The sequence below is a fragment of the Gouania willdenowi genome, chromosome 1 (genome assembly GCF_900634775.1).
Source record: "Gouania willdenowi chromosome 1, fGouWil2.1, whole genome shotgun sequence".
Classification (NCBI taxonomy): Eukaryota; Metazoa; Chordata; class Actinopteri; order Blenniiformes; family Gobiesocidae; genus Gouania; species Gouania willdenowi.
This window is the reverse complement of record NC_041044.1, coordinates 34,356,044-34,370,731: the sequence shown is the minus strand read 5'-3', so window position 1 is coordinate 34,370,731 and position 14,688 is coordinate 34,356,044. Positions and strand designations below refer to the sequence as shown.

Below are 14,688 nucleotides of genomic sequence, written 5' to 3'. Positions count from 1 at the left end.
AGGTTGAAAATGTGGTCATTCATTGTTTGCAGTTAAGGTTTTGTAATTGTTGACAATATATATATAGAGAAATCTCTGATAAAATCTATAAATCATTGAATATAAGAGAGCAAAGTTATGTAGACATGCCAAATGTACCATTTTATGAAGGCGGCACGAAGTAAAAGACACCTTCGTTATAAAATCAAACTTCATCACCATACAAGTAAGTCATAATAAGACACAGCTTATCTGCCAGCCAGGGTGTGACTCAAAAACAGTTAAAAATACTTTTCATTTATACTTCTGACAAAACTCTCAAGGTTTAAATGGTAAAATGTGCACAAAGTGTTTAAATCTGCATCATTATATTGGCTACATTTCTAACTTTTGTGAACCAGCAACACCCAAAATAAAATTGCACAACAATTTTGATTTTTTTTTTTTTGTTTTTTAAGGTTCTCAGCCATCTACGTCATGTTGATTAACCAGTTCAGTTAAGAACTCAATAAGCTTCTTGGATTAGAAGGAAAACGTCTTTAAGCAAACTCCATGTTAAATATAGGTAACACAAATATTTTTGATACATTTGGATAAGAAAACAAGACGCTTTTGATGATGTGAAAATGACCAAAAGTAAGTTTTTCAGATGATAAACTGAGAACCATAGCCATATAGATGGATAATAGGAGTAAAACCAATAATGGTCTACTCTATGAAACACTTTCACTTTCACATTACTTCTATTTTTTACTCCCCAAAAGCTTCATTTGTCACTTCATATTTATTCAGTAATGTCTTGTTCCTCACATCAAGTGTGTCTATAAATACTTTGCATTACCTTTTACAGAGAGTATATTCCTCACTGCTGGTGACACCTCTGGGTGGAGGTCTGAACTGCCAGCCATCTTGGACCTCTGTTAACACAAAAACATCTATATCAGTTTAACATCATCATCCAATAAAATGGTGGTTTATCATATAGTAATACAAGGTTAAATAAATAACGTATATGATACGCTAGGCATGGTTACCCCATGTTAGGCACTTTTTCTGGAGAAAATCAGAATCAGAATCAGAATCATCTTTATTCGCCAAGTGTATGTTGTACACACGAGGAATTTGACTCGGTCAACTGTGCTCTCTCCAATAGTGAAAACAAAAAATTTTCAACAATAAACAATCAGCTAGAAAAGATGAAAATAAGTATAAACATAAGTATAAATATAAACAGTAGTTAGACTAGAATGTGCAAATAACAAGATGATAATAATAATAATAATAATAATAATAGTATAAAAAAAATAATTAAATAGATACAAAATAAAAATAAAAAAATAAGATAAAAGAAGGAAAATAATAGAAAAGAAAGATAATAATAAAATATAATAATAATAAAAGGAAAATAGTGCAGTAGAGCATTGATAAGTAGTGCAGTAGAACATTTAAATTTAAAATACAAATATGTTGATATGATTTAGGATTTCTCACCTTCATCTTGCTCATCTGTGTACTCTGGTGCCATCTCTCTTTTTAAAGACTAAATAAAAGTAAAGTCAGAGGAAGATATTAAAAGTAATTTAACTTGTATCTAAAATGGGATCTATTAGCTTGGTGTAAACATTTTAATAGAAACATCAGTCAAGAAACAAGCAAAAAAACAAAAACAAAGCAGAGTTAGTGCACTACCTGTCCACCCATTGTTTTACATTTATTTGTAAACCAATCAAAAACAAAACCAGAGATCTCTGAAAAAAGAACAAAAACCAGACCGGTGTCACTTACCTCAATTTGAGAGAAGAGAATTTTTAATCGGGTCAAGTCTTTAGCCACAATACCATTCTGGAAAACAACAAAAGGAAACAAAATGTTTGAACTTAAAGCACAACTAAGTAACTTGCGCTTAGTGCTCCTACTAAAGGTCCCTTTTGGTTATGTTACTGTCACTGTTGTATTAGGATTTTTCAGTGATCGGTTGCTACGGTCTTGGGAGAGCAAATGTGCGCATGTAGCTGTGTGGTGGGGCAGGTGGCGGGGGGTGCAGTGTTTTCATGACAGTAACATAACCAAAAGGGAGCTTTGGGGGGAGCGCTAAGCACAAGTCACTTAGTTCTGCTTTAACTAGGTCTTCACTTCACATCTGTGCCTATTTACAGACTGTGGTTTGAGAAGCCCTGTAATAAACAGTCAAATTAAGTCTTACCATTAGCTCTCCATACAAGGCTTTTGAGAGAATGTTTGCCACTTCTTGCAAGCTGCCATCCAACAGCATGGAGTGCAGGCTAGCCTGTAGCGAGCCATCTCCCCTGGCAATTTCTTCAGCCAGGACTGGGACAAAGGTACAAATACACAAGGGAAACAGATTGAATTGGTTTCTCTCTATTGCAAAACTTGTACATTACATTGTATACTAAGGGTGCCCAAAAACAACGATTCACGTCTGAATCGCAATTCTTATTAAGAGTAATTAATTAATTAAGAGTACCGATTGTGAATCTAGAATTGGTTTTGGATTGAGAATCGGTTCTGAATTGAATCGTCACCCCAAGAATCGGAATGGAATCGAAACGTGAGTTGTTGGAAGATTCACATCCCTATCATATACCAACTAAAAATCTTTACTGTAAAGCCGTTACTGAAATAACTGAATACACATCGTTACGGTTGTCATACTAATAAAGCCAAAAAATTATTTGCTTCTAACCATTCCTTCCATCCATCCATCTTCTGACGCGCTTGTTCCTTTTTTCAGGGTCGCAGGGTCCAAGTATTTCTGATTGTCATTAAGTAGACTTTAGGCAAAAAACAAAAAACAAAAAAAAAGGCCAAAAAAACCCTTAATCTATCTGCTTTAATTCTCTCACTTTTGACCATAATGATAAATTACACTGCCTACAGTAATACAGCAAGTCAATGTAGGTCAAAGTACACACCAGTAGCTTTTTAACTTCTGCCATCACTGGAATAATGGCAAAATCCCATTACATTGCTGCTCTTTCTGGACTTCCAACTTTTTTAGCATTGGTTGGAAAGAAAAGAGCTATTACTGTGGTTTTGGTTCCTTAAGTGTTCTCATATTAAGTTAGTTATTGTTTAGGGGAAAGTTGCAGTCATTGGAATTTAAAATTTGCTGTTTACTGCCATTTCTTTTTAATGAAGTTTACATTTATGAAGTTTATACAAAATACAACAAGAAGGTTAAAAACAACAACAACAAATCTGTTAGTAGCTCGGGAGCTTTTCAGTTACAATTCCATATCTTTTAATCAATATAAATATACAAATTTCTTTGATCAATATAAACATTCATTGTAATTTGTGCATATTAATGTTCCTGTGAAATCGTGAGCCAAAACAACTGGTCTAAAATGTTACTAGAGCCCAGTCTTAGTACAGGAGTGGGCAAAGTATGTCTGAATGTTGTGTTGCCTCACCATGTTTGCAGTCATCATCTGCTTCATCATAGTTTTTCTGTTGGTAGAAACAAAAACTGTTGTAAACAACCAAAAACACTTGACTTGCATGTACCTATGATTTAAAACAAGTGTTCAGAGAGTATTACAGAGAAACTTTGTTTTTATAACTTTTAGTCACATTGGATATTTTTCCATATTTTTGGCTAAACAGCCGCAGTGTTAAAGGTGCAGTCTGCAACTCTTATAAAAGTGACTTTTTGTCATATTTGCTAAAGCTGTCACTATGTAAGGACAGCTTTACATGAAACTAGTAGTTTGTGTGAAAAAAACAGACTCATTGAGTCCCCCTGTTGCTCCTGTAGCCTTTGGCAGATTGCCAAAATGCACCGCGACCAAGCAAAAAGAACCAAACAGAGCCAGGATTGTGTTTGATGGGCTGTCTGACAGCTGATGCTCACAGGCCCCACCCCTTTCCCGGGCTGGAGCGCCATCTTTTTTACAGTGTATGGTCTGGAGGAGTAGAAGATGGAATTGGTGACTTTTCTGCTTGAAAGGTAATTACCGCTGCTTGATTTACATTATGTTTGATTTGTAATTGTTACACTAGAACTCTGTAGTGCATTTGTTGTTTGTGTGTGCGCAGCAGCCTCAGTGTGGGTGCTGTAAGTGACACTGTGTTGTTGCTGCTGCTAGAATCTGGTGTGCGAACATTGAGAAAGAGAGAAGTGCTGCAGTAATATGCTTTTAACAGAGCATGTTATATCACTATGATGTTGCTGTCGAACTAACGTTTGCTTGATAGCTCCTCTGAGGGAGGGACTTTGGAAAGTTTGGAGGCAGGGCAAGAGAGCAGTGGGGAGGGAGGGATCTGAGAGTTGCGGACGGCACCTTTAAGAAAGAAGAGGCACATGTTGCACTTTTGCTTAAATATGACATCCACTGCCAAACTATGATGGAAACAACTTCAAAGCCTTAAAAAAAAAAAAAAAAAAAAAAAAAAAAAAATCAGTCAAAAATGATGACCCTCAACGATATTAAATGGGGAAAAAATAGAAAAACAGGAGGGAAACATATTTTTTCTTCATCCATAAGAAAAAAAGGAACCATCTTAAACTTAAACTACTCTTTTGTCATTTCAATTTACATCAAACAGTACAATTAAATATTCCAATGCATTGGCTTTGTAGAACATGATGTAGAAGAATAAATGTAAAAAAAAAAAAAAAAAAAAAAAAAAAAAGGAAAACGTATATATTCAAGAAGCGCAAAAAGTTCACTAAAAAAGAAAAAAAATACCGTGAATTAAATAAAATAAATGTGTATATATAAAAAAAGCGGTTCCTGAGCTTCTTAAGCTTGCTGAGAAGACTGTGGAACCCTTTCTGGAGGCCATTAACAGTCCATGGTGGGGGGTAGGAGGAGAGTCTATGCAAGGACTGATAAAACGTTGGCCAGAATGTCAAAATGATATTTAAGCTGTAAAGACACTTTTTCCTCACCAGCTGCAAAAACGCAGTGATTCGGTAGAGCAGGGCACGGCTACGGAGGGTTCCTGCAGATGCAACTAGAGCTGGGGGGCTTGGTGGGACAGTGTCACTGGCAGTTGAGGTTTGGGGTGCGAGGACCAGCAAGGCATCGGTGCAGTGGCTGACTGCGGCCTCGTACTCCCGTCTGGATAACGATCGGCTAGCTTCTTCACATGACTTCTCCGCTCTCCTGTCCGCCATGACTCAGGGAGAAAACATCTACAGACAAGAGAGGACACAAAGTTGATTTATTACAAATATTTCAGCATTTCGGTCTTTTCCATGTACAGTACTTAGAGGTTATTTTCCAAATTGTTTAACTTTCACCCTATGACATTCTATAATAATTTGTAGTCCTTTGAGTTTGTTTTTTTTTCTTCTTCTCTCTTTTCTTTCCTTGTGTTGTCTTCACATTTTATATAATATAAGCTTCAAAGTCACAACACACCAGGATTACTATCCTACCGGTGCCAGTTTCTGCTACGTAGCGGCTGCCTCTACTCTCCTCCCGGCTTTTCACTGCAGTCGAAGCTCACTGCACGCGACTCACTTGAAAACAATCCAACATGGCAACCACTGCAACCAAACTCCACAGCTGCTGAATGATTGGCTGTTTGCCTGTTACTGGTGACGTCCGGAGGTATGATCGGCTGTTTCCGCATGCTGGGTCCGCCCGTCTGTTAGCTGATTGGCTGTTCGTGTGTTTCTGCCGGCAAGAATGAACTCCATGAAGACAGCTCCGCTTCGATAGAAACTTGCTTCAAAACAAACAACACGCTAAAGTTCTGTCTCGCCTGGACGCGTGCACGGCTTACAGTCACAAACACAAAACAACACATGGCAGAAGCACCGGGCCCGAGCGGCGAGTCTGCCGCGGCGGCGGCATCAGTGGCACCATTAATTTTGCTAAATAAAACAAACTCCACAAAAGTCCCATTTGGAACTATTTTGGCTTTACACGAGGCAGAGACGACAAAGCAATAGGAGATCCACTGTGTAGGTGCTGCCACCAGATATAGGAGCCAAAGGAGGGATCACATCCAATCTCATAAAATACCAGTGACGTCCCCCAGAAAATGCATACAAATATAGTTTTCTCAGGGAATCCTCTATGGTTTATTATATTGGAGAAGAAGCATTTTTGTCAAATAAATTTGTTTAAAAAGATCCTAAGGTGATTATTTATAATGAACATAAATTGATGTACAAAGGAAACTGAAGGATTATTTTTTAACTTCTTTCAACCACAACAATTCTTCATTTGATTGTTTTTTTATTGCTTATATGCTTTTGTTCATGTACTCTTATCATGCACCAAACAACACTATAAGTAATTAATAATTAATATGTAACGATTCACTCAACTCCCGATACGATTCGATTCACGATACGATTTTCTCACGATTTATTTTACAAAATGGGAATGTTGACAAATGACTGAAAAATATTCCTTTATTTTTTTGGGGAAAATACTATACTATTTTCCTTGTATTTTTCATTGTCAAATGAATCCCTTGATAAACTATTCAAAATGATGCAATTTAACTAAAAATAAATCTTGAATGAAATAAATAATGGAACAATACAAATGAAGAAACCTATTAATTTAAATTCTGGTTCTATAGTAAACAATTCAAAACTGCAGAATAGTTCTTTTTCTTTTTAAAAGTGCAACTGAAAATGTATTTTGTGCCTTAACAATTGGACTTTTTTACTGTATTTACGTCAAATATTTGTTTAGACCAGCAGAGGGCGCTGGTAACCCAGTAGTCGGTTGGCATGCGGTTATTCCACCAGTGAAGAAGAGAAGCTATGCTAGCAGACAGAGCTAATAGAAAAACGTTACTTTTACAGACATTCACGTAATATTACAAATATTCTTTTGGTGCTAAAGGAGTAAAGAATCATTTATGAGCATGTTTAACAGTAAACGGCGGCCAGAAAGAAAATAGTAGCAGATTCCGCCCGTCACGTCCGCTTCTGGAAGGATAAATATATAGCCTCTGCTGTTTAAAAAAAGTACTGCGATTCAATTTTCAGAGCATTGATGTGAACCGTGGTACCTATGAATCGATTTTGAACTGCCTTACAATTAATCGTTAGGCTACGCGGCGGCGTCAGTGGCATCACTAATTTTGCTCCAAAAGCCAAACTCCACACATGTCTCATTTGGAACTATTTTGGCTTTACATCTCAGACAAATTATTATTATTATTTTTAATTCTTGGTTCGCATCAGACATATTAACTGATTTACCTTCGCTCCTCTGACAAGAGCTCTTGCATTATTTGTGAGCATTTTTTAAAAATGTTTTATTAATTAACAGTTATTTTAAAGACTTTAAATCTCAACAAGGCCACATTGTGAAGCGAAACCTTAGTCAGAAAATTCATGAGACAACACCACCTCTTTCACACCAATCAGCACTGCTGAGGATAGAGAAAGAACGCCATGACCGAACAACACAAAAATTCAACCTTGGCCAATAGCCTGGTAACTTTCAGTCCCAATTACACCAGCCTGCCTTCAGCCCTGGCACTGTCACTTTATGGTGTCAGATACAGGCGTGCATCAAAAATAAAACACTGCTTCACAGAAGGAAGCTTCAGTTATGACAGTTGGTAAAGTATTTAGGTTGTCAATTCCACAACAATTACCTGATCCTTCATTTTTAATCCAAGCACTTTGGCCTTGGCCTGTGTAACACAGATTTTTGGCTTATATGCAGTGGCCACAAATGGCTCTCTGACACAAGATCCATAAACAACAACTTAATGCTTGTGGTGCAATTATTACACCGCAACTCATTACTTCTAAATTTGACTTTTTTTTTTAAATGAAGAATTAAAGTTGTATTCGGGATAGGGCTGGACAATTAATCAAATTTTAAGCGTTATCACAATTTTGGTTGCATTCTTCGGTTAATTTAAAGAAAATTATAACTCAATTTTAAAGTTCAATTTTGCAATAAAAACTGTAAACAATTTGTTTTTGATTGATTGTTTATTCCAAGTTAAATGTAAATTACATATACACATGACTCTTCGAATGAACATACTTTCATATATACATAAACTTGAAAAGGAGTGGGAGGAAGTAAACTTATAAGTTCCCACCTCTATAATTGTCATAATTCATATCAGTGGTTGCTTCCTTTCACAAAACAGTTAACATAACAGATAAACATTTTACTTGCAAAAAACATACATATGCATACACATAATGATATATACACATATATATACAAAAGGATATGTTACCAACAATGGTAAGTACTTGAACATATCACAATCTATTGTTAAGCTCTTACATGTAACAGTTTTATTTTTATATATATATATATATATTCCTGTCATTCTCATACTAAGAACACCTCCTACATTGTTCACCCAGATACACCTTTTACCTTTATAGTCTATTTATATTTTATTTATTTATTTTTTAGTTACAAAAATAACCGCTATTGTTGTAGTTCAGGGTCTTAAAGCACAACAATCTTTTTAGCACTGTTATTGCCTTTTGTTATTATATATATATATATATATATATATATATATATATATTTATTTATTTTTTAATTTAGATATACTCCCTGCAAAATTCACTTTCAGTAGTCAATATTCCCCTTCATTTCCATACATTGACAACATCTTCTCTTTATATTTCTTTTTAAACATGTAAATAGTTGTGCAATGGTTCCCCAAACCATTCCAGAGTAGGCCTCTACATACTGACACACCAACTTTTCCTGGTGGATCCCACCGTGGAACTTTAAAGTTACCGCATCCCCTCAGGTTATGCCCTTCATTTTTACAAAACAATTTCTGGATGTTACATGGCAAAACATTATTGTAGGCCTTGTATAAAAGGAGTGCAGTACAGTATATAGTTTTACCAAATCAGTAGGTGTGTGAAAAAAAAAAAAAAAAAAATAGATTTCACGATATACCGCGATTTTTTGGGTGCCGATTTTAAATCGATTTTTTCAATCAATATTTTGGTGTATTTGTGCAATATTTCAGTGGCGGTTACAATGCTTTCAATGTGTTGCAATGGTTATTTGATGCACTTAATGTTATGATGGCAGTGTGTAATGCCTGCAGTATTTATGTATGCACAGACATTTTAATTTTCATATCATCTGTTCAGATCAGTGTTTAAACTGATACAATAGGATAAATTATTTTTTCTTATTTTTGTGCAATGTCTGTAACTCAGGGTGATTTATCCTTAATGTTCTCAGTTGTTACAATGCCGTCATTATGTTGTAACGGTTACTTAGAGACTTCTACACAGTAGTTTGATTGAAAAGAAACTTGAGATGGCAGTGTGTAACACTACATTTTCTTTTTTTCTGTGAAAATGTGCAAAAACACTAATAATAAATAGGATGTTTGAAGCAAATGGTTGACTCAATTTGTCCTCTGAACGATCAATATCTTCTGATGAACATATACAGCAACGTGATTTTTCATTTCTACGTTTAATTTTGATATTAACTGGGTATAATGTCGCGATATCATATCGTGACCCACGTATCGCAATACGTATCGTATTGCAACATCCCTGCCAATTAGGGATTGACCGATATGGGTTTTTTAGGACCGATGCCAATTTTTTTTCCATCAGCCTTAGCCGATGACCGATATGGATTGCCGATTTTCTTGAGCCGATATTTGGAGCCGATAGTACTTTTGCCCCCTTAATTTACATCATAAAAATTACACAAAGAAGATGACAAAGAGTACAAGTCTCAATTTAAAAAGAAAAAGGAACATTTATTGAAATGAACAAAGGTGAGGTAGAATGACACCAAGTAAAAAAATATTTAACCAATAATAAAAACAGGAATGTAGAACAAGTAAAAAAAATAGAGAGACATCTCATGAAATATTATGAAAGAGAACTGTTCGTCTATGTCCTGAAAATAGCTTTGACAAATAAGTTGGCCTGACTGAAGATATATTTTATTAACAGGATTATGGACACACACACACACGCCAAACCTCCAGCACCTGCTCGTTGGGCAATGCCGATACACGCAAAAATTGGTCGATCACTATTGCTAATATTCACCCCTACAAATCAGTGAGCTTCAGAAGTCCAGATTTTAAAAAAAGATTGTTTGTGTGATCGATGTAACCAACTTTATGTATAACTCTTATAGCACACTTTTGTAATAAACAGAGATGATGTAGTGACCTTTTGTAGTTGTTACCCCATATTTCTAAAAGTAGTGCTTTAAAAACACAGGTTATTCCCTAATACGATAAATAATTGTGATTACAATATTGATCAAACTAAACCTGGTTAACATACCATAATCGTGCAGCCCTAATTTGGGACGAATGTGGATGAATAGCCAGCAAGAGTTAACAAATCTAATGAAGCCCCTCTTGCTCTAATAGGAGCCTCATATCCAGCTTGAGCTCGACTCTTATATCCTCCACAACACACATTCTCAACTCACCCCAAACTTTTTAAAGACTGCAATTTAACGAGGATTTGCATAAATACAAATCTTTATCTTAATTACTCGGGTTGCTAAAGGAAGAGCCCAAATGTCGTTACTGCAGGCAGACGCAACATCATTCATTGTGTATCATTTGTGGATAAAAAGCTGGAAAAGCAGCTCTGCCAGGAAGCCTTTAACTATTTAAGGGTTTATTCAAATGATATGATGTCATTGTGAAGAGAATATGTTCCGTCATGGCAGCCTGTGCTGGAAACACTTTACTACTGTGAAGTTAATTTCTTATTATACACTACACAGCCCTGGCTGATTCCCCACTATGCAACTCATCACAGTAAGGCAAGTTAATAAAAATGTACAGAAGCGCTCTAAAGCAGTTTGCCATAAATGCTCACTGAGTTTTACAAACACATTTCAGAAACACATTTCGCTATCTATGAACAAACAATATATGAACTACTTTGCCGTCATCTCATTTAAAAACTACCGTACAAATCGCACAATCCTCGGGCTGCAGCGCACCAAAAGAAGAGGGAGCGATTGAAACCAGCCTGGAAAGCTGGATGAAGTCAGGTAAAGGTGAGAACGAATCGGGAAAGGAGTTGGAAGTGAAGGAAGAGGAAGAGGACGGTTCTGGCTTCAAGTTTATTGATGTGGGTCATATATTCGTTGGTGTGAAAAGGCTTTGTCGTTTCCATTTTTTTATCCTTAAAATGCAGATTTAGGGATTTTCTAGAATATGTAAGCACAAGTGAACATGCTGTGTCAGAAGTTCAGCATGTGCTCTGTACCTGTGAAGATCTGACTCTTTAAAGCATGCTGTACACCTTTCTGCGGTGTCAGTGTATTAGGAAACTCACAGTGACCAATAATGACAGCATGAGGCTGTGGTAAGTTCCATGTCAAGCCAGGTATACTGACCTGCCCTGCTGTTTGAAAAAACCTGATGTATAGATTTACAGTATGTGTAGGATATCAGAGTCAGAAAACAACATAATTACTGTTTTTGCAAACGCTGTGGGCAGTTCTGTCAGATTTTCTTCCAGACTGTGGAACCATTTGCAAACTTTCCTGTATGTTAGACACTGAGGACAGCGGATAGCACTGGATCTTCTTTTTTATGATGCCCTCTACTGTGGTGTCATTTTTTATTGTGATATGGATCTCCCTAAGTCTGAAATAAAGATGTATTATCATTTTCATTATTTTAAACATGGCTGCTGCTTGGTTCAAGGGTGTGCAACGTCGAATTTGTTTGGACCCCCGAACTCCCTCCTGAGTCAACAGACTAAGTGATGATGTCATCAGTCCTAGCTCTACAGTGACTCAGTCCTAGCTCTACAGTGATGACATCATCAGTCAGAACATTTAAAAAATTGAAACACTGATCCTTCCTCTACAGTGATGATGTCATCAGTCGTACCTCAACAGTGACTGTTGCTTGCACAAAGTGCGCATGGCTGCTGCTTGGTTCAAGGGTGTGCGATGTCAAATTTGTTTGGACTTCAATGATACCGTTAATAAATTATTTCCTAAATGCTTTACAAATTCCCATCTAAACTGACTGTTGTGGATTAAGATTAAGATAATCCTTTATTCATCTCGCAATGGAGAAATTTACAGTGTTACAGCAGCAAAGCAGGATAACAGAAGAAACTCACTCAGTGCAAAATTAGATTAGATAAAAATATGAAAGTTAAAGAAGAGCCAGTAACATCAACATGTAAGTCATGTAAGTGTTAATGACACTAAACGAGTCCGGACTGAGTCTGTTCTGGTCTGAGGAGATCCTGATCCGCGAGGACAACAAACTGGAATCGGAATAGATGGGGTTCAACTCCCTTCAGTGTCCTTGCTAAAAACCAAAATATATGAAAATAGTTATCACACATTTCATAACAAACCTAAATGTCCCTGACGTCCCACCTTCAAACACAACCTAATTTGGCCATTCATGAAAAAGCTACTGAACCTCCTACTTTTCTAAAGCAATACATACTTACTAGTATTGGTTAATAACAGCCTACATGTAGGCCTGCACGACATGGCTTAAAACCATTATCTTGACATTTTTAGGCTAAACCACGATGTCATCAGGATAGTCCAGGACTTGGTCTGAATGGACTGATGATTAACACATGATGACTCTTCCATTTCTTGGCAAATGTTTGTTAGAACAGCAATACATCATCAGGTACTCAGTGTTATGGAGATCATTACTTAGATGTGGAAATAAAGCAGCACGCATAAGAAATGATCCATGCTGCACTGAGACACGCTAAAGCAGAGCGCTAACCCTGAGAGACACTTCATTGCTGCAGCTCATGTTCTCAATGAGAAGAGAAGCAGACTTTACTGTGATAAAGCAGACAAGATACTCTTCACAAAAAACACTGGACATAATGTAGTGCTCTATGAAATCAATTTTATTTTTTTTCCAAATTCCATTTTTTCCACATTAATTTCTTTAAATTTTAGGAATATTCCGTCACTTTTTTCAGACACTATTGGTCTTCTCCTGCAAGGAAAACACAATTAAATAAAAATGTATGTCAAGATAAAAATGTTATTTAAAACCATGTGTAAGTTACAATTAAATGGTAGATATAAGTTGTAGTGACATGAATTATTCGGACTGCTCTTTTTTAATTATTTATATGTCATATAAAGATATATGAGAGCAGCATTGATGTGAGCCAATTTCCCCCACAGGGATGAATGTTTTACTGACTGAGCAGGTTTATTGATCAAGTTTTGACTTAATTTAAATCAACCTAATTTAAATTATTCTGATGACATCATTCCAGACCTTAATGGCTAAACAAAAACAAATGGACGCAAGGATGCATCAGTCATTTCACGAAGGGGTTAGAATATTTTACAGTATTAGACGCTATCAAGTTCTCATTAACCTATGATGTTTAAGACGCTCCCTGGCATCGGCGGTCTCGTCCACAACAAAAGCCAACTTTTTTCCCACAGATCTTATGTAGCACTGATGAGATGTGCTGTTCAAATGCTCTGAGTAGGTGAAACTGACAAAGGCTGCTCACGTTTTCCCTAGCGCTTAGTGAGAAACAGGCGGAGCTTCGCAGACACTTTAAAGTTAAGCGAGTACTGGTCGTCTCTGTATTTTGGAGTGAGTGATGAGTTGCATAGTTTTTTGGCAGTTTAGAAGGTGTTTTCGGGAGGACACTTCAGAATCATGTTAAGCTTGGGACCGCGAGGGCTGCACACCGAATTAGCGGTCCTTGGAAACATTTCCCCAGAGAAAAGTTCTTTGTCTCACGATGACGCCTTTCATTCACATTATGTCAATTTCCAACAGTGGATTTGGTCGATTCCATTAACGTGGAAGAAGATGATAGATGGATGATATACATGAGTGGGGTCAAACTTTCCATTTTGTATTTTCACTTGTTTTTGTTTTTTTTAATTTTGTGCATTGTTGGAATGTCAGTGCTAAATATTTTTGATATATTGATTTATTATTTGAAGCAGTAATATTAATTCAGGTAATTCCCAGTGTTTCGGCTTTTTTTTTTGCTTTCTCACTTCCACTTTTGGCCAAAAATTTTCATTTTGGTGCGTCTCCACTTCTCGCTATAGGCAATGCTGTTAGCTACTACTGCAACTACAAGGGAACAGTGCATCTCTGTAAACAACCAGATTTTACTTTAGTCTTACAACTGACCTACAAAGTGGTTACAGCTGCACTAAAAAGCCATCTAGTTTACAAAACAACTAAACTACACTAAATAAAATATCTCCTAGGACTGGGCGATATTACTTTTTTTTTTTTTTTTTTTTTAAGTATCTCAATATTTTCAAGCTATATCTCGATATATTGTCCTTGCCTTGAGATGATGCTTTCATGCATACAATCGAACCAGAATGGCAACACTCAATATATTTTGATGTTTTCTCTGTGGTGTAATTGGGGTTTCCTCCAACTATTATAGCATAGCATACATGTTAGTTTCTTTTTTAAGGCAAACCCTTAAAATAAGGTAAGGCAGTTAAAACCACATGCCAAATGTCACACAGGGACATTTACTAACACAGGTGTAGAGAATAATATCAAAATTTAAAAAAACAAATTACTTGCATTTGTGCACATTTCAAAAAACAACTTCAGCTAACCAAAGTGCTGTACGTTTCTTTTTATTATTATTATTATAATTAACTATAAATTATTTATTACTGACAATTGTGAATTTATCAGATACTATTATAAAAAGTGGCATACAGAATATATAAACAGTTACCACTACTAAAATGTTGCACGCAGTCG

At 36.2% G+C, this 14,688-nt stretch overlaps 1 protein-coding gene across 1 annotated transcript in view; it reads right to left on the bottom strand.

The window, feature by feature from the left end:
- helz (helicase with zinc finger) overlaps positions 1-14,688 on the bottom strand; it is a 63,882-nt gene that overhangs the window by 43,714 nt on the left and 5,480 nt on the right. Inside the window, exons 2-7 of the mRNA XM_028462884.1 lie at positions 4,895-5,140; positions 3,414-3,450; positions 2,183-2,307; positions 1,765-1,821; positions 1,471-1,519; positions 821-896 (exon numbers count right to left, since the gene is read on the bottom strand). Coding sequence (XP_028318685.1) covers positions 821-896; positions 1,471-1,519; positions 1,765-1,821; positions 2,183-2,307; positions 3,414-3,450; positions 4,895-5,122 — 572 coding nt within the window. The 5' untranslated portion in view covers positions 5,123-5,140. The remainder of the gene's footprint in view (positions 1-820; positions 897-1,470; positions 1,520-1,764; positions 1,822-2,182; positions 2,308-3,413; positions 3,451-4,894; positions 5,141-14,688) is intronic.